Source organism: Salvia miltiorrhiza, chromosome 5 (genome assembly GCF_028751815.1).
Source record: "Salvia miltiorrhiza cultivar Shanhuang (shh) chromosome 5, IMPLAD_Smil_shh, whole genome shotgun sequence".
NCBI lineage: Eukaryota > Viridiplantae > Streptophyta > Magnoliopsida > Lamiales > Lamiaceae > Salvia > Salvia miltiorrhiza.
The window spans coordinates 51,358,808-51,376,307 of record NC_080391.1 but is presented as its reverse complement, the minus strand read 5'-3'; the positions used below and the strand labels follow the sequence as shown (position 1 = coordinate 51,376,307).

General features: G+C 36.3%; 4 protein-coding genes across 6 annotated transcripts in view; 2 read left to right on the top strand and 2 right to left on the bottom strand.

Annotated features, from left to right (window-relative positions):
• Positions 1–2,972: 2,972 nt before the first annotated feature.
• LOC131024872 (enhancer of rudimentary homolog) lies at positions 2,973–5,511 on the top strand. Its single transcript, XM_057954422.1, has 4 exons — positions 2,973–3,148; positions 3,791–3,884; positions 4,879–4,999; positions 5,119–5,511. Exons 1-4 carry the CDS (start codon positions 3,146–3,148, stop codon positions 5,207–5,209), a joined length of 309 nt encoding a protein of 102 aa, XP_057810405.1. The 5' UTR covers positions 2,973–3,145; the 3' UTR covers positions 5,210–5,511.
• A 3,966-nt stretch (positions 5,512–9,477) lies between these two features.
• On the top strand, positions 9,478–12,076 carry LOC131024870 (mediator of RNA polymerase II transcription subunit 30-like). Of its 3 annotated transcripts, none has more exons than XM_057954420.1 (4): positions 9,483–10,098; positions 10,689–10,784; positions 11,693–11,828; positions 11,913–12,076. In XM_057954420.1, the coding sequence occupies exons 1-3, from the start codon at positions 9,664–9,666 to the stop codon at positions 11,789–11,791; spliced, it is 630 nt and encodes a 209-aa protein (XP_057810403.1). In that variant the 5' UTR covers positions 9,483–9,663; the 3' UTR covers positions 11,792–11,828; positions 11,913–12,076. The 3 variants fall into 3 exon arrangements, with proteins under 3 accessions (XP_057810404.1, XP_057810403.1, XP_057810402.1); XM_057954419.1 differs by having other exon boundaries at positions 10,686–10,784; XM_057954421.1 differs by lacking the exon at positions 10,689–10,784 and having other exon boundaries at positions 9,478–10,098.
• Positions 12,077–12,109: 33 nt separating this feature from the next.
• On the bottom strand, positions 12,110–14,889 carry LOC131024869 (ubiquitin C-terminal hydrolase 22-like). The gene is made up of 3 exons (XM_057954418.1): positions 13,751–14,889; positions 13,370–13,488; positions 12,110–13,058 (listed from the first exon to the last, which is right to left on the bottom strand). The coding sequence occupies exons 1-3, from the start codon at positions 14,521–14,523 to the stop codon at positions 12,277–12,279; spliced, it is 1,674 nt and encodes a 557-aa protein (XP_057810401.1). The 5' UTR covers positions 14,524–14,889; the 3' UTR covers positions 12,110–12,276.
• Positions 14,890–17,316: 2,427 nt separating this feature from the next.
• The window catches only part of LOC131024868 (probable steroid-binding protein 3), a 613-nt gene continuing 429 nt past the window's right edge, over positions 17,317–17,500 (bottom strand). Inside the window, exon 1 of the mRNA XM_057954417.1 lies at positions 17,317–17,500. This exon is cut by the window's right edge and continues 429 nt beyond it. Within this exon, the coding sequence (XP_057810400.1) occupies positions 17,485–17,500 (16 nt within the window). The 3' untranslated portion in view covers positions 17,317–17,484.

Genomic DNA, 17,500 nt, shown 5'->3' with positions numbered 1-17,500 from the left:
CACCCTACAGTATTTCATTTTCATATTATTTTATCGCTTTTAATAAAGTATACGTTATATATACTTTTTTCGAGCAAAATCCCATCATATGATTCATTCTTTTTTATTACAAATTCACTAATTAATTTCAACTATCAATTAAACTTGTTTGCATTGAGTTTAATTATTTTGACTTCGTTACTCACACAATCGTAGTTCATTTTTTTTTTACGATTAAGCAAGACATATATGCTTATTTTTTTATGATTCATGGTTGATTTTGTTTAATTTTTAATTTCCAAATTAACTAATTTATTTCAATTAATTAATTCAACTTTATTACATTGAGTATAATATTCATTATTATTATATCGCGTTTCATACTAAATTATAATTCAAGTATATGATTCTTTGAGATTAACTATTTGGACTTTTCTATTCACACTGTCACTATGGTAGTCAATTTTCTTGTTATTGTATCAATTACAATACTATAACATACTACTTTGTCTTCAAGTGTATGTTATAAAGTTTATCGCGCAACCTCCCTATTTTTTCTTTTCTTTCAAAATCACTAATTCTTTAAACTTTATTTCATTGCGTATAATTTATTTTTAAAAAATTCAAAACTTTAGTTCAATTATATTATTCAACTTTATTACATTGTATATAGTTATTACATTGCGAAAAATTATTATTATATCGTGCTTAATACTATATTATAATACATTGTCTTCAAATATTTGTTATATAGTTCTCCGACCAAAATACCACCGTATGATTCATTTTTATTTTTATTTTTATTTTTTCAAATTCACTAATTTATTTCAATTAATTAATACAACTAAATTTCATTTACTATAATTATTTCTTATTATTTTATCTCGTTTAATACTATATTATAATTCATTGTATTCAACTATATGTTATATAGATTCCAATAAAAATCTTTGCATACGATTGACTATACTTTATATTTTATTCCAACTTTAATAATATTTCAATTATATAATTAAATTTGATGAATGTTGAGTTTAATTATTTCGACTTTAATATTATATTATAATATATGGTCTTCAAGTATATTGTTATATAATTTCAACTAATTAATTAATTTTTTTTTCATTGAGTATAACTATTTCGACTTCGTTACTCACACGATCGTGGTTCAATTTGTTATCATCATATCGATTACAATACTTTATTATAATATATTAAAATAAAGTATATGTAATATAGTTTTAAATTTGATTTTTTTTCAAATTCACTAATTTATTTCAATTAATTAATTCAACTCTATTTCATTGAGTATAATTATTTGTTATTATTATATCGCATTTAATACTATATTATAATACATTGTCTAAAATGTATATAGTTTTCCAACCAAAATCACATCGTATTCACATTTTTTTTCCAACCTTCACTAATTTATTTCTATTAATTAATTAAAATTTATTTCCTATTATTATATCGCGTTTACTGCATTATTATAATACATTTAATCCAAGTATATGTTATTTATTTTTTCGACCAATGCCCCATTATATTGTTTCCAAACTGAACAAATGTATATTTGTACATACAATTCAAAAAATACAAAATAATTATGAAAAAATAAAATATATGTTGAAAGGATTATTTTTAGGAGAATCTCTAAATTAGGTAATCAAATCTAGGATTAATTTTGGGAGAATTAGAATCCCTAAATTAGTGGAAACAAATCTACGATTAATTATAGTAGAATTAGAATATCTAAATTAGTGGAAACAAATCTAGGATTAATTATAGCAGAATTAGAATCTCTAAATTAGTGGAAACAAATTTAAGATTAGTTTTAGCGGAATACACAAATTAGTGGAAACAAATAAAAAAAATTAGAAATATAAATATCCGAAATAATAACATAATTTAATATTATTTATTTTTATCTTATAAAAAAATCTAATTTTTGAAAAAATTTAAAAATAATATCCGAAAACAAATCTAGTATTATTTTAAGGAGAAACACAAAATTAGTTGAAACAATTTAATAAAAAACAAATAAACACAAAATTTAGGAGTAATAATTTTTGGGAAAAAATAAATAATATTAATTAAGAAAAAAAATAGTTGGAAACAAATCTAGAATTATTATAGCAAGAAACACTAAATTATTGGTAACAAATCAATAATAAAATTTAAAAACAAATAAATCAAAAACAAAACCGAAAAAAAAATATATTCGAATTATATAATTTATAAAATTTTCTGAAATAAAAACATACTCCCTCCGTCCGCCAAAATTATGTAAAATTGCTTGGGCACGAGATTTAATAAAATTGGTGATGATTTTGATGTAGTGGAGAAAGGGTCCCACCACTTTATGAGATGTGTGGTTGAGATTGAATTTTGAGTGGGTTTTTTTGTAAATAAAGAATGTTAGTAAGGATAAAATATTAAATAGGATGCTGGGACCATTGCCATAAAAGGAAAGTGACATAATCTTGGCGGACGCCAAATATAGTAATTTTTACATAATCTTGGCAGACGGAGGGAGTAAAAATAAGGAAACAAAGTCTTCGAAAAATAAGGAAACAAAATGGAAGATTTTGTGAAAATTGGAAACAAATTAGCCGAAAAAAAAGGAAAGAAAATGGACGAAAAAATCAAGGGAGAGAAACTAATTTCGGATATATATACATAGAAAAAATCAAGGGATAAAACAGTAAAAATAATAAACCCCTAAAACCGATCCACTTTCTATCCACTAAAAAAATCGATTTTTTACAAAGTGTTCAGTACACCTAGTGTTCAAATGTCATTATTGTTGTTACACATTTGAGATATGAACTTGGTACACGAACTTTTTCATACGAGTCAAGAAACAAAAATCTATTAGTACAAAAAAGGAGAAAAAAATCACCAAATAAATCAAAATAGAAAGTGATTGACAAAATGTGTGAAATACTTCGAGTTTCAATGACGAAATTGCCATCAAGTTCACCCACATTTCTTTTTTCCATACCCAAAAAACTAACAAACGTAAAAAATACGATCAAAGTGTCTGCATCATCAAAGAAGACTTCACTCACTCTTCCATTCTCATTTCTCACACACAACACACACTGACATCGGACTTCGGAAATTCTCTCTCTTCCTGCGCGTATCTTCTCGCTCCTCCGAAATGGTATTGCTCTTCCTCTTCATCTCCATGTACACGAGCCTGTGATGCGCGAATGATCTTATGATTTTGTGTTCATGAACCCTTTCTCTGGTTCGTTAGGGTTTCGTTAATATGGCGCTGCAGAATACTCTAAAATCTATTTACATTTTTCTGTTTCTTTTTATCTTTATTTTGTATTTCGCCTAGGTTGTGTTTATGTGAATTCGAGTTTTAAAATTATTTCTCACGTTTGATTCCTTTTTTCAGAAGATTTTATTTTTGTTTTTACTTACCTGTTTGCTTTTTGCAATTTCTAAAGCTTTTATACTATTATGGTGTGTTGCTGCTGTTCAAGTGGTTTTCTGAAAGTTTTCCTTTTCTATTTTGTTTTACCATTAAGAAAGGACTTTTAGTTGTTACTCTATGAAATTTACTGCTAAAATAAGGAAGGCCAGAAGCAAGCTCTCTTTAGAACATTTTGGCTTAGAAAGCATTTGATCGTGCTATTCTTGTAGTATAATAAAATGTAGCTTCTTTTGCTTATTTTCTTGTTTTATGCTTGGAAATATGTTTGAAATTGGACGAATTCTCACTATGCAATTCTAGTTCTGTGTCATTGTTGGATGCGTATAATTGTTACTTATCCTGCTGTCATATGCTTTGCAGTCTAATAGGCATACTATTATTCTGATGCAAACATCCCAATACAGAGCAACCCGCACGTTCATGGACTATGACTCAATCAGCCAAGCAATGGATGGTATGCTTTAAAAATTTGTACACTATGAAAGTTTTTGACTGTTCAGCTTTAAGTTGCTCTGATATCACATGGTAGGGGAGCTATATGGTAGGTAAATTCAGATTGCAGTATTTGAATTATTTTACCGACCCATTACATAAATAATGATTGTTGTCTGCTTATTATGTTATTAATGTTTAAAGTCTGTCATATTGTTGGATTTGACTGTATTTCCCGTATTATGCAAAATGTCTTGTGTGTAAAAGGTATCACGAGTAGATGCTAGGTTTGTTCAGCTTCCTTGCGATAGATGAAGTAGTGGAAACTATTAAAATTATGCCATCCAAAACAAAAAATGGTGGCATCTTTTTGGTGATAAATTTGTGTTGTTTTTGCAATTAGCTGTGAATCTTGCTCTTTAATCGTACTTGTTTATTCGTTTTGCAGCCATCCAGCCACCCATTTTCCTACATCAGTGTAGTAAAGGGTACTGAACAATGTTAGAATTGTAGAATTCTGTGATTTAAGAAGTTCTGAAACAGGTTTCATACAATTGTAGCATCCAAGGCAGAGCTATAAGTTAATTTTTTTGGAGAATACTTTATAAAAGCATAAAGCTTGGATAGAGAAAAATGAGATGCACTTGATAGTTATAACTTATGCTTGTTCTTCATGCTTTTGAAGGATTGAGATTGTAAAAAATTGGAAGGCTTTATTTGTTGTTTTCTGATTAATTTTAGCTCAATGAAAATGCCAGAAGGGATATCTTTGAATCAGAAGGAAAAAAAGATGCCTATGCAAACTTTTCTGAATTTGTTTTATGGAAGCTATACTTGTGGTTTTCTTTTATTCTTTTACTTAAGATCAGAGCTATTGATATTTATCAAGCAATAAAATAAAAAACTGTCTTAACAGTAGGATATAGTATTGTTTTATCGTCCAGACAGTAGATGCATTTCACAGTCCAATGCTAAACTTATGTTTTCCACCTCACATATTTTAACAATTTATGCAGGAATATGTGGGCTATATGAACGAAAACTGAAAGAGCTAAATCCAGCCATAAGAAACATCACATATGATATCTCAGATCTGTACAATTTCATTGACGGCCTTGCTGATTTGAGTGCATTAGTGTAAGCCTCTGTTTGTGTGTGTGTGTGACATGTAAGCATGTAGATCTAAGTGCAACTCTACTGGACTTGGATCCCCAAATTTATCAACCTGTCAGTTGATTATCATTGTGCTTTTGCAGCTACGACCACTCAATTCAGGCTTACCTTCCATACGATCGACAATGGATCAAGCAGAAAACGTTGCAGCACTTGAAGAAATTGGCTCAGTGATCTTCAAGGATGCCGGAAAATCGGTACTTGGATGACTGTAATGACAACTTAAGTATGACATGTTTGGGTTCAGCTGGACCATCCACCATTCTAGAATTCTCTGTTTCGAACTTGTGTGTATCTCATCTCATGTTTCCTTATTTTGTGGAAATACAGTGATGCTTATAGCGTGTTTCTCTCTCTAGAGTTATGTATGGTATTGTTGCTAGACAAGTAAGTGCATCTTGCTTTCAAAAAGTTGCTCTTATAGCATCTGTAACCTGCCCAAATATTTATTGGTATATAATGCTTATGTTTGCCTATGTTTTGGCAGCTAGAGTGATTTTTAAAAATAAAAAAAAAATTGTTTTTTCGTTTTCATATTATAATTTGTTCATTTGTGTAGGGAAAAAGGGAAATAAAATGCGCAATTAGTGTTCTAAAACCAAGGAATAAATCTGTACTGAATTTTGACAAAAATAGTGTTGAGACTGAATTCATTTTGGCAACAACACGCATTTTATTTCAACTAGCATTTGCACGCACGACAAATGTTCTTATTTTTTTTTATGTAGAATAAATATTAATTTAATTATCATATAAAATTCTAAATGCAATAAAAATTATTATAAATATTAATTGATTTTAACTTCTTTTTTTTTTACGAAAGAGAGAGATTTTATTAATCACACGAACATGGAACATGGAGATGACCCTCCACAAACGACGGGGGTTCATTCCAAACATGAAACGTAGAAATATCTCTCGCAGCTTTAGCTAAGCAGTGTGCTATAGCGTTTCTAGAACGACGAACATTACAAACTTGGATACCCGACATGTTCAAAAGCTCGCGTCGGCAATGATCAGCAAGAACGCCTCTCTCATTGATAAAGCCTGCACCCTTTAGAACAGCGTCACAAGCTATCTTGCTATCGCAATCAATCCAACCGTGCTCATACCCAAGGGTCTTAATCCAAGACAACGCCTCCTTAATGCCCATTAGTTCCCCTTCCGCTACGTCTCTGCTCCCCGACACCTTCATCGACTTTCCTATCACGAACTCACCTGCATGGTCACGCACCACCATCCCAATGCCCATAGAATTATCATGCTCAAAGAAAGCTGCATCCACACCGCATCTCACCCACCCCACCTGAATAGCATGCCAACCAGCACACGAGTTGGCGATCGGTGGCGCCCTAGCAGCCGAAAGCGTCAAGGAATGACAGCTCCGCGCCAAAATCCACTCTTCACGACAACTAAAGGCAAGAGCAGCGGTGCGGCTGGGAATCAGAATGACGTTCTCCCATACAGCCTTATTTCTATCTTTCCAAATATGCCATAACATCATGCACACTTTGGCTGCCAGCACCCCATCTTCATTACTTACCAAAGAAAAAAGGGCATCTTTGAAAGAGTCGAAATTCGCCCTCATGTGGAATAGGAGTACCGAGAAACCCCCACACTGCCAACTCTCCTCCGCAAACGGGCAAGCTATAAAGATATGCCATAAATTTTCATACCCAACCTTACAAACACCACACTTCCCACCCACTTGAAGGCCTCGAGATAAGAGTTTTTCTTTGCAGGGAAGATTACTCTTTGCCGCTCTCCAGAGAAAGGACTTCACCTTCGGAGGAACGGACAACTTCCAGATATGGGACCAAGAACCCTCCTCTCGAAACTGAGCATCAATCGTGAGGTCGCTCGCAATCTTATACGCTGACTTAACCATATAAATACCGGAAGAAGAATAGTGCCAGATGGGCCTGTCAATACCCGCATTCGGGTACAGCAGAATACTCACAATAGCAGCCGCATCCTCAGGAAGAAACAAATGATCAATAAGGCCCAAATTCCAGCCACCAGTCTGCATATCCATGAGCTCAAAAGCTCTCATATCGTCCAACCCCGGAGGCGGAGCCGAGGCAACCCAAAATCTGTTATCTCGGCGCTGCCAAGGATCCTTAAAGACTTTAACCTGTGAGCCATTCCCAATCCTTCAACGAATACCACGTTTCACCAGGTCTTGAGCCGAATGAATGCTTCGCCAAGTAAAACTAGGATTAAAACCTAGTTTAGCGGTGAGATAGTTGCCATGAGGGTAATACTTAGCTTTTAGCACCCTACTAACCAAAGCATCCGGGTCATGCAGCAAACGCCAACCAGTTTTCCCCAACATAGCCACATTGAAAAGTTGAAGACTCCTAAAGCCCATACCGCCACCGTTTTTGTCAACACAAAGCTTTTGCCAACTCATCCAATTTATGCCTCTACCCTCTCCAGCCTTATTACTCCACCAAAAACTGTTGAGAAGCTTCTCCATCTCATCCGTAAGACTCGTTGGAAGGGAGAAAATCGCCATGCTGAACGAATGAATAGCTTGAGCAACACTCTTGATAAGCACTTCCTTTCCAGCCTTTGACAACTTCTTCCCATTCCAACCTTTGATTCTGCCCCACAATCTATCCCTTAAATATTGGAAAATCTCATTCTTCTTCCGCCCAATAAGAGAAGGCAGCCCGAGATAGCGGCCGGTATTAAGCGGAGACCAGACGCCCAACAAAGTAGACAACAAATCACGATCTCCAGCAGCGACGTTAGAGCTAAAAAGGATCCCCGACTTTTGGTAATTGACACCTTGCCCCGACGCAGCCTCATAATCCTCAAGAACTCGTTTCAAATTAGCACACTCAGTTGAGGAGGCCCGACAGAAGAAAATACAATCATCGGCAAACATAAGATGAGATATTGCCGGCCCTCCCCGACTAATCTGTATGCCATGCAAATTTCCTCTCGCCATCTCATAGTTAATCATAGCCGAGAGACCCTCGGCACAGAGAATAAATAAATACGGAGAAAGGGGATCGCCCTGCCTTAGGCCACGACCAGGAATAATAGGGCCAATCGTCACGCCATTAACCATAACTTCATAAGAAACTGAGCGAATACACAAAGAAATCCAGCTGCACCATTTACTGCAAAAACCCAATCTCTCAAGAACAGCTTCAAGATAATCCCAATTGACGCGATCATACGCCTTGCTAATATCGATTTTGAGAGCCACAGTCCCAAACTTCCCACAAGTCTTTTTCTTCATAGAATGGATTGCTTCAATCGCAATTAGAATATTGTCGTGGATGAGACGTCCTTCCACAAAAGCCGACTGCGCTCGATCAATGAGGTGAGGCAAAGCGCTCTTCAATCTATTACACAAGACTTTAGAGATAATTTTATAGACCACGTTACACAAAGAAATCGGGCGGAGCTCTTTCATATTAGAAGGGTTTGCCACCTTCGGAATAAGGGAAATAATAGTACTGTTCAACTGAGGAGGAAAGGTAGTAGCATTAAGCCAACCACATCAATTCTGAAAAATATCCGCGCCTAGTACTCCCCAAAACCTCTGGTAGAATTGAGGATTGAAACCGTCTGGTCCCGGAGATTTATCGGGATGCATTTGCCCAAGAACTTCAGAAAACTCTTTAATAGTGAACTCCTTGGTGAGTTCCACATTTTTATCATTATCAATGCAAGGCTGGAGACGGTCTAACACATGACTAAAATCCCCCCCTCCTTGAGGGCTTTCAAATAAAGTAGCGAAATACTCCTTCGTCGTGTTCCTTAGCTCTTCGGGGGTGGTAGCCCAACTGCCGTCATCTCGCTGCAAACGTGTAATAGTGTTAGCTTTGCGACGGGCCGAAGCCATAGAATGAAAGAATTTCGTATTTTGATCCCCATCTTTCAACCAAAATTGCTTCGCCCTTTGCCTCCAATGCGTTTCCTCCCGAGCAAGAATACCAGCCAATTCCTTCTTCGCATCCCTCATAGATTCGATAGCCAACAAGTCATTCCTTCCTTGAAATCTTTTAATCCGCTGTTCTAGTTGATTTTAACTTCTTCGTTTTAAACATTTTATATATATATATGATATAGTATCAAATTAAAATTCTTATCGCGATCTTACCTGAATAACATGATTTTGCAAACGAATAAAATTATAGTATAAAAGAGAAAAAAAGGAGAGGAAATATGGCACACAATAAACTTTCAATTTTATTTTAATCATAAATTGCCACTCAATTTTACAATTAATTTAAAATTAACTTTTAATTAAAAATTCATGTTTTAATATATAATAGATAGATTTATATTTGAATTTAACAGCACAAAAAATACTTTATTTGCCAAAAGAGAAACATAATATTAATTTGGATTCTCATTTTATGAAGTTGTTAACAAAATTATAGTATTAAAATGGACCGGTTATTTCAATCAAAAAAAGTTTTAGGTTTTCATCGTCAATCGTTTTGTAACGAGTTTTCTCAGATCCAGAAATCGCGATGCGAGTTTGCAGTCTGAATTAGCCTATTAATGCGACTTACATTTTGAAACAAATACAGTCAAATTGCTCTCAATTCCCCAAATCCTCCTCCATTTCTCTCCTCCGTCAGCCGCCTCCTCCTCGCCGGCAAATGGAAGAGAAGCACTCAACGATGAGTTCCTCCCCAACATCAAGCAATTACTCTCACAAGACCACTCAAGAGCTCGCCGTCGAAGGCCAGAAGCACCTCGAGGAGACGATCCAATCCGCCTTCTTAATCCTCTCCGCCATGAACGACGAGCTCTGCAACGCTGCGCTTTGGTCCAACACATCGTCCTCCGCCTCCGCCGCACTTCCTGGCGGCACTAATCCCGGCGGTGGTCCCGCTAGCATGAATAACGGCCACCACGACGTGTCTTCGGACTCTTCTTCCGCGTCTTCCTCTGCCTCCGCGTCGCAGTCCCACACTCAGCATCATAATAGCTTCGAGATTGGCGGCGGCGCCCTCGACGAAGCTAGGCTGCAGTATAAGGCCTCCATCGCGTCCCTGCGTTCAGTCCTCCTCGCGATTTCGAATGCGCAGAAGGTAGTCTTCAGTTTTTTTTATTTAATTGTCGAGGATAATAAATTTCAAATTGCAACTGACCTTCAACTAATAATACTGTATTAGTGGTTTTGGATGTTCTGAAAGTTCCACATATTATGCTTTAAGATTCAAATTGTTGCATTTTGAATACACCTTAAAAGATATACTCATAGCTGTGGTTGTGGTTGTGGCAATCTGATTGTCGGGGTGTTATTTATTGCATCAGTACTCCATACTGCTTAGAAAATTATTTTTGCTCTAATCTACCAGATGAATAGATTAATTTTGAATTTGTGTGATTATCTAATTCTTCAAATGCTCAATCATATGTTTTATTTATATATCCTCTCACAATTGGTAAATGCCCCCTAACAGTAGAGTCTGGCTCCATTATTGGAAGTCCTGTTGAGCTGCATATTTCAGTTGTGTGATGGTGATACAGTTTGAGGTGATTTTGAGTGCCTGGTCTTTATGATCTTGATGTTAAGTTACATTCTGTTATCTGTTATTTATTTTTTCTTGACTTTGAAGAATTAGGTAGGTTTTAAACTGTTCTGATTGTATGAGTAATGTCTGTTCAACTAAAGCAGGTTAAATCGTCTGAATCAGTTTTGACGAGTTCAGGATCTGTGGCCGATCAAACAGAAATAGAGAAGCTTGAAGAGCAAGCCTCTATCTTAAGAACGGTACTAGTACTTTCAGTGTAATAATATACACGATAATAGAGTTGTTGAATTTTCCAGTGAATACATTATATGTTTGGGTACTTGGGATTAGGAGTGAATCTATCGCTAGGTGATACTTTTAGCTTCTACTGTCACGACCAAAGTGGCTAGAGAAACAAATAAGATGCGAATAATGTTCATACATTCATATGCTGCCACATCCAGCCCGGGGTATTAATTAATGCTCTGAAGCCATATGCATTGATTCCAAGTTCCAACCCGAATCAACACTAGGCAAACAAATTCAGTATGCTGTGTCAAATAGTTAATGTGTTCCCTTTCCTTGTTGTAGGATGTAAAGGTCTCAATTATAATTGATTTGCCCTTGGAAAAAGGTTTTCTGTCACAAGAGAAATTTCTTTTCCTTTTCTCTGGGAAGCAGTTTGGTAAAACTCTTCTATTTTGCTAATGCTTATGCTTACATGAAATGCTGATCAATCTGTTTGCTGTTCATGGTTTGGCATGTCCTAGTATTCTACTTTGGCAATACTCTTGACGTCATGAGGTGTTTATGCATGCTTTAATGCTTTACAATGAGTTTGAATAGAAGCATCAGAATCATCTTAATGCGAGAGACTAAAACACACCCGATGCAGCTACTTCAGTCGGTCTGATTTTAAATTAATGTTGCTGCATGCTCCCATTATTGAAAGCTGTTGGTGTCAAAACTGATTTACTTATTTACAAGCTCTCGTTAAAGGATGAGCATGGTAGGCGTGCTATGGCCTATGAAGTGGTAGAAGACCTGATCAAAAGAGTAGCTAACAAGTTGTTTTCCTTTTATTCACTGCAAATCATATGTTTATTATGTGCCCAATGTGTTTATTTCTTGAAACATATAACTCATTATATATCTTGATTTGGAATAGGAACTTGCAGAGAAGAACAAGTATCTCAAGATTCTGATAGATCAGCTTCGTGGCCTTCTAGGCGATATATCCACGTGGCAAAGTCCCTGCACAGTATGAGGCTGATTTCTTATGAGAAATAGTAATGTCCCGCAAGGTATGGAATGAAAGACAAACTCTTGTTTCTTCTCAAAATGGAATCCATTATTAAAATTTCCTTTTCATCTTCGTTTTATCGTAGGAAATTCAAGAAACTGTTTGATGGTGGCTGAAAAGAGATGGAGCATACAACAATTCTCCAAGTCACATTTAACATTGTATTGATCGTGCTATCTTCTTGTCTTGTCTTCTTCATACTGATATTTTCTCAATATATTTGATGAAATGACAAATATTATGGTGAAAGATTTCATGTGCCCGAATTTAGGTGAGATGAAATGCAGGAAAATCCGTTGTGACAAATATATAATTCCAAAACCCCTCCTGTCAAATGTATAGTTAATATCTGTACATAGTTGCAAGTGTCGTTTGGAGGGATGTGAAGTGAAGCTGAAAAACCCAAGAAGAAAACACAGTCGAAGCTGCTGCTATCTCCGTTCGTTCGTCTAGCAACAGCCGGCTATAGGGACGAAGGCATCCGGCAGTGGCGACACCGGCTGGCAGCCGAGGTCGTCGCTCCCTTTGTGGTAAAACACCTTCTGCACGTAGAACATCAGGTAGCACTGTGAGGTTCTGACCACCTCTTCATCAACCTCTGTAATCCAAGCATCATCACATTTATACCACTGGTTTCTCAGACGCAGATACGTCACGTAATGCCCAGATTCCAACATCCCAGAATGAGTCACCACTGCAAAAACCTCAAACTCAGTCGAAACATCTGCAGCTTCCTCTCCCTCCAAAGAAAACATTCTATTCCCAAATCTTTTCTTCACTATGGAAGAGGATAGATAAGGCCTCATGTCCAAGGAGAAGGGGAACTGCAGATGGCGGTCGATCTTTCTCGACATCTTCCGGATTGGCGAGTGCTCGAAACGCTTGATGTGCAGGCATAGGACCAGCGGGAGCTTCTTCAGAGACATCTGCTTCAGCGCGTCCTGCTTTTCATGGCAGTTCTCGCAGTAGAGTTTCTGGTCCGATCCCAACCTCTCCGGCCTCGTGAACAGGTCGAAGCAGCCTGCAAGCGTGGGAGCTGCTAAGGTCTCGTTCAGCTTGCTTGACCGGCTGCTGAAATCCGTTGCAAAAGAGGCGCCCGTGTTCAAGTCGAGAGAGATGTCCACGCACGGATCATAAGTCGAAGATGTGAACCCACAGGATGTACACGTGACATCCGATCTCAGAAGCCCTGAGAAAACCCTGTGAGCAATACACTGGCAATCCCCATTTTCTGTTCAAACGTCGATAGGTTTTCCGGTCAGCGAAACAGAAAAAAGGCGAATGATTGAATGCGTTTAACATTCTCTACATGTAGTTAAGACTCTATGCATTAATATTACTACATGAATATCTATACAAGTGTGTTGAGGCTTTTGCCTTTTTATCATTCACAAGCAAGATCATTACTTGTCTTTCTTTCGTTTTTTTCGTTCATCAATAGTGATGGATAGAATCTCAAGCAAAGAACAAAGCAATCTAATATCTTTCAACCAAATCTCAATCTGCAAAATAGGAAATGCCAAATCTTGGAGCTCAATTTACCTTTATTTGCAAGACTAGATTTCCCCAACTTGTCATGGATCCTATCTAGCATTGAGATAAAGAACTCGTGCGCGTCTTGCTGCTCGTAGCTAGCAAGATTCTCCGAATGCTGCCACCAGCTGAAAATGATGGAGACAACCTCAATCAGCATTGGCAACATTGTTTTTGATTCATAATGTCTCAAATACATATCAAATATGAAGTTAAAAGCTACCAGTTTTCCAAACCTATAAGTTGCAATTAACTAATTTAACTATCAAATCCCCCCAAAACAACGCATCCCAAACATGATCCACTATCAATGTCCATAAACACAGCACACAAACAACAACCAAGAAGTGCCAAAAACTGCAAGAAAACGATCCATCAACATCGACAAACCTGTAAAGAAACTTAGCAGGACTGTAAGGCGTCCGATCACCGGAGAAAACAGCATCAAAAATGACATCCACATCACAGGGCAAGCACAGCCTATCAGCAGAGGTCTTCCTACACCTCTCATGGCTATGCCTATCACTAAGAAAGTAGTTCCTAAAAGGGGGAGCATGAAGCAATGCCTGCAACACAGAGTTCATGAAGCAAGTGTTCCCAAGATTGTTCAACCCCCTCAACCCCAACGGGAGGCACGATTTCGACCTCTGCTTACTCCTCAACACCGATCTTTTAACACTCTCCGACCCCAAATCAGCCCCAAAATCCAACCTCCTCCTCTTGCTCAGCCTCAGCTGACCACTCTCCACAGCCCCATCACTCCCATTTCTAGACAACCCCAACATTTTCTTGCACATCACAACTCTATCAAATTCAATATCATAGACCTGATCACAGCACACAGAGCAATACAACTCAGCCCTCTCCATATCAACACCAATCTCATGACCACAAACAGATTCACAATGCAAAAGGGCATGATTTGATTCTTGATTTATGCAGCATGTAACTGAGGAGCAGATCAAACACATAAACAATCTGCCACAGCAACCAGAGCAGAAACTGCATCTGGGATCTGATTTATCAATCATTATTCTACCATATGGGCTGAACTTCAACAAATCTTGGATCGAATTGTAACCCTTTAATCCGTGCTTCATCTTGTAATCCACAAGATGCTTGCAAGGCCTAGGGATTGTGAAGGAAGAGTTTCTTGATGACATAATCAATAAAAATTTAATCTTTTTTCAAGAACGTATAGATAATAAACAGGAGCACGGGATAAACTTGAACAAAAATTAGCAGATCAAGATTCAGATAAATAGGGAAAGAATGATATACGGCCAAATGAATCAACACTGAAATTAAAAAACCAGGGTTGATCTGATTAGGTGGTAAAACAATTGGAAAAAAGTAGGGTGATATTAAAGTTTTTTTTTTTTTTTAATAATTTATCAAAAGCTGAATCCTCAGTGGCAGAGAGGAACGGAGATGGAGGAGGAGAGATGGAGGCGCTTTCCTGTTTGCAGAGAGTCACCGACTCATTTTTTCTGCTGTGGGACAGACCGTTTTGATCGAAAGATCACAGCCGTTTAAAATTTGATCATGAGAATTGAGATGATAAGCCAGCAATTGACGATGTGGACCACAGACCAAAATCATAGAGTGGGAGTGAGGAGTGTTAATAGTCGTCTTCTTTTTTTTGTTAATACCCTATTTCTTCTTTTTTCAACATTTTTTGTTAAAAAATAACAAGAAAAACTCTCACTTTTTTATTTTAATTTTCCCTTTAGTTGGTCAATTTTGATATAGATTTATTATTATAGTGGGACTTTTGGGTTCTCTCAGCGTGCAAAAAGAACTAGACTTTTGGTTTTGGGTCGTCTATTTGCCCATAAATTATGATATGATGGTCAATTAAAGAATGGAGTTTTTCGAGTGTAGATAGCGCCAATGTTATCCATTTGTTAATATAAATAAAAATAAGAAATTTATAATTTAAGAATGTATATAATAGGAATAATTGATGAAGGTGAGTTAAGGGATTTTGAAATGATGAGATATGAGGATGTCATGTAAGATAAGTCATTTTCCAATTATATATAGGATCCCCTAAAAATATGTTACTAGTAGTTAAAAAATATCACAATCAAACATATATATCTTATTTTATACTCTCTTTATCCACTAAACATCTTCCTAATTTTTTATTTTCGTCCGTGAAACATCTTCTGAATTCATCTTTGAAATAAGCTCACTAACACAACATTGCCTGCTGTATTGCCCAAAGATTAAAGAGGCGTGGAAGTCCGCTTGTACCCAATTATGAGCAACTGTGTGCTCTTATTATCACTTTCTGATATTAAACGTGAGTTTGATAGTAGTGAATTATTATGCTATGACAAGTGTGGATTATGATTTGTAACAGACAAGTGTGGATAATGGTAGAGTGCTGGAGCATCTTGCATTGCTATTTGGGAAGCTTACTAGCTTATCATTTCTAAGTAGAACAAATCGACAAGTGGAGTTTTTCGTGTCGATGTTGATGCAGAGTTGCTATGGTGTTGGTGTGTGATCATCTGGGTAGAATTATTGTAGCAGCTGCGAAGAGTTCCTAAACCCACCATTTTTAGAAATAATCCTATCATCATTTTTTCTAACTTGTAGAGAATCCTTTCTTTACTTATTAAATACATAACTTATTTTTGCCAAACTAGCTCCCACGTATATAAACTAGTTGATTAGTTTTACAAGTTAAAAAGGTAATCAACACAAACAACCACAAACATAAACCTTTCTTTTGGTTTGATCCAATGCTCACCGAAAATGACAAGTGTAGGTTTCCACAACATCAACCCCAAAAAAGGGGTTTCTTTCTTCACGTCATAAGAGGATAATAAGGTTACAGTTTATATCTCTAACCAAATCTGAAAACCAGAAAATTAAAAATAAAAATAAAATAAAGTGGTCCAATATAACCTGCTCATATTCCATAAGCAATATGGCAAATGTAAACTGAAGCAAGACAAGGAACAAAAAAATTCAAGATGGAATGAACAAAATTTGAAGTCCCCCATGAGAAATCATATCACCAACATCACTTTCACAAAGATGCTGCTACCATATTAAAGCAGAAAAGGCACCATGTTTCATTAGCTTCAAACACTTCACAGGCACTTTACCAAAAAAGCTAGCAATCTCACTAGAATGGGTGGAAGGCCTCAAGTTATAAGTATTTCTATTTAGTTCCTGCCTATTATAATGCGCGCTAATCATACTTCTAAACCGGCTTCCACTAAGAAGATAAATACTCTCCATGCAGTACAAAATGTCAAATTGCACAACTATATTGTTTAATAGTAGTTTCAAGAAACCTTACAATTGCTAGTTGAACTATACCTCAGCAGATGATAACAGTTTATCTGAGCTTCCCAAGAGCAGCAAGTGATTGTAAGCATCGATATATTTAAAGATCGCCTAAAAAGCCAGTTATTTAAACTAATCACAGAAGCCCTTCAAGAAAACAGACAAGTATCAAGAATCGAGCAGAAGCACACATTAGCACAGGCGCATGTACACTAGTAACATGGTAAACTGGATATAAGAATATATATGCATAGAATTATCTATGCTGTTCTTGATCCCAGTTACAGCATACCAAATCAAATCAACTAATGAAACAAACAGTTGATTCCATATTCAACCAGAACCCTATACACCTAATATCCAGAATCTATCATCGAATCATCAAATAAACCATTGTAGTCCTTTTCAATCTTAATTTTAGACTCAAATTTCTCAACAATAAGCAACAGAGTTTCAGTCAAGCAGACAACAACAACCGGTGTTGGCAACAAGAGTTGATACTTGACCTCTTCTACTAGAATCAAGGTAAAGTCCTCAAGCAACAAGTAAACCCTAGCCACAGAATATCACAAGAAATTTCCCCAATTATATATGCAAACATCCAGCAATCAATCACCACGTTTTAAAACAAACACACACACAGCACACTGTTAAACAACAATATTCAGCACTGCAATTTATTTATCATTCAACAAAATATCCACATAAATACAACAAACAACACATGAAAAGCTTGCGGTTCCATAAATACACCGATTGATCGAAACATCAATCAATCAATCCATATCATCAAATTAGGTCAATATATGAAAAAACCCCTAATTATTGGTAACG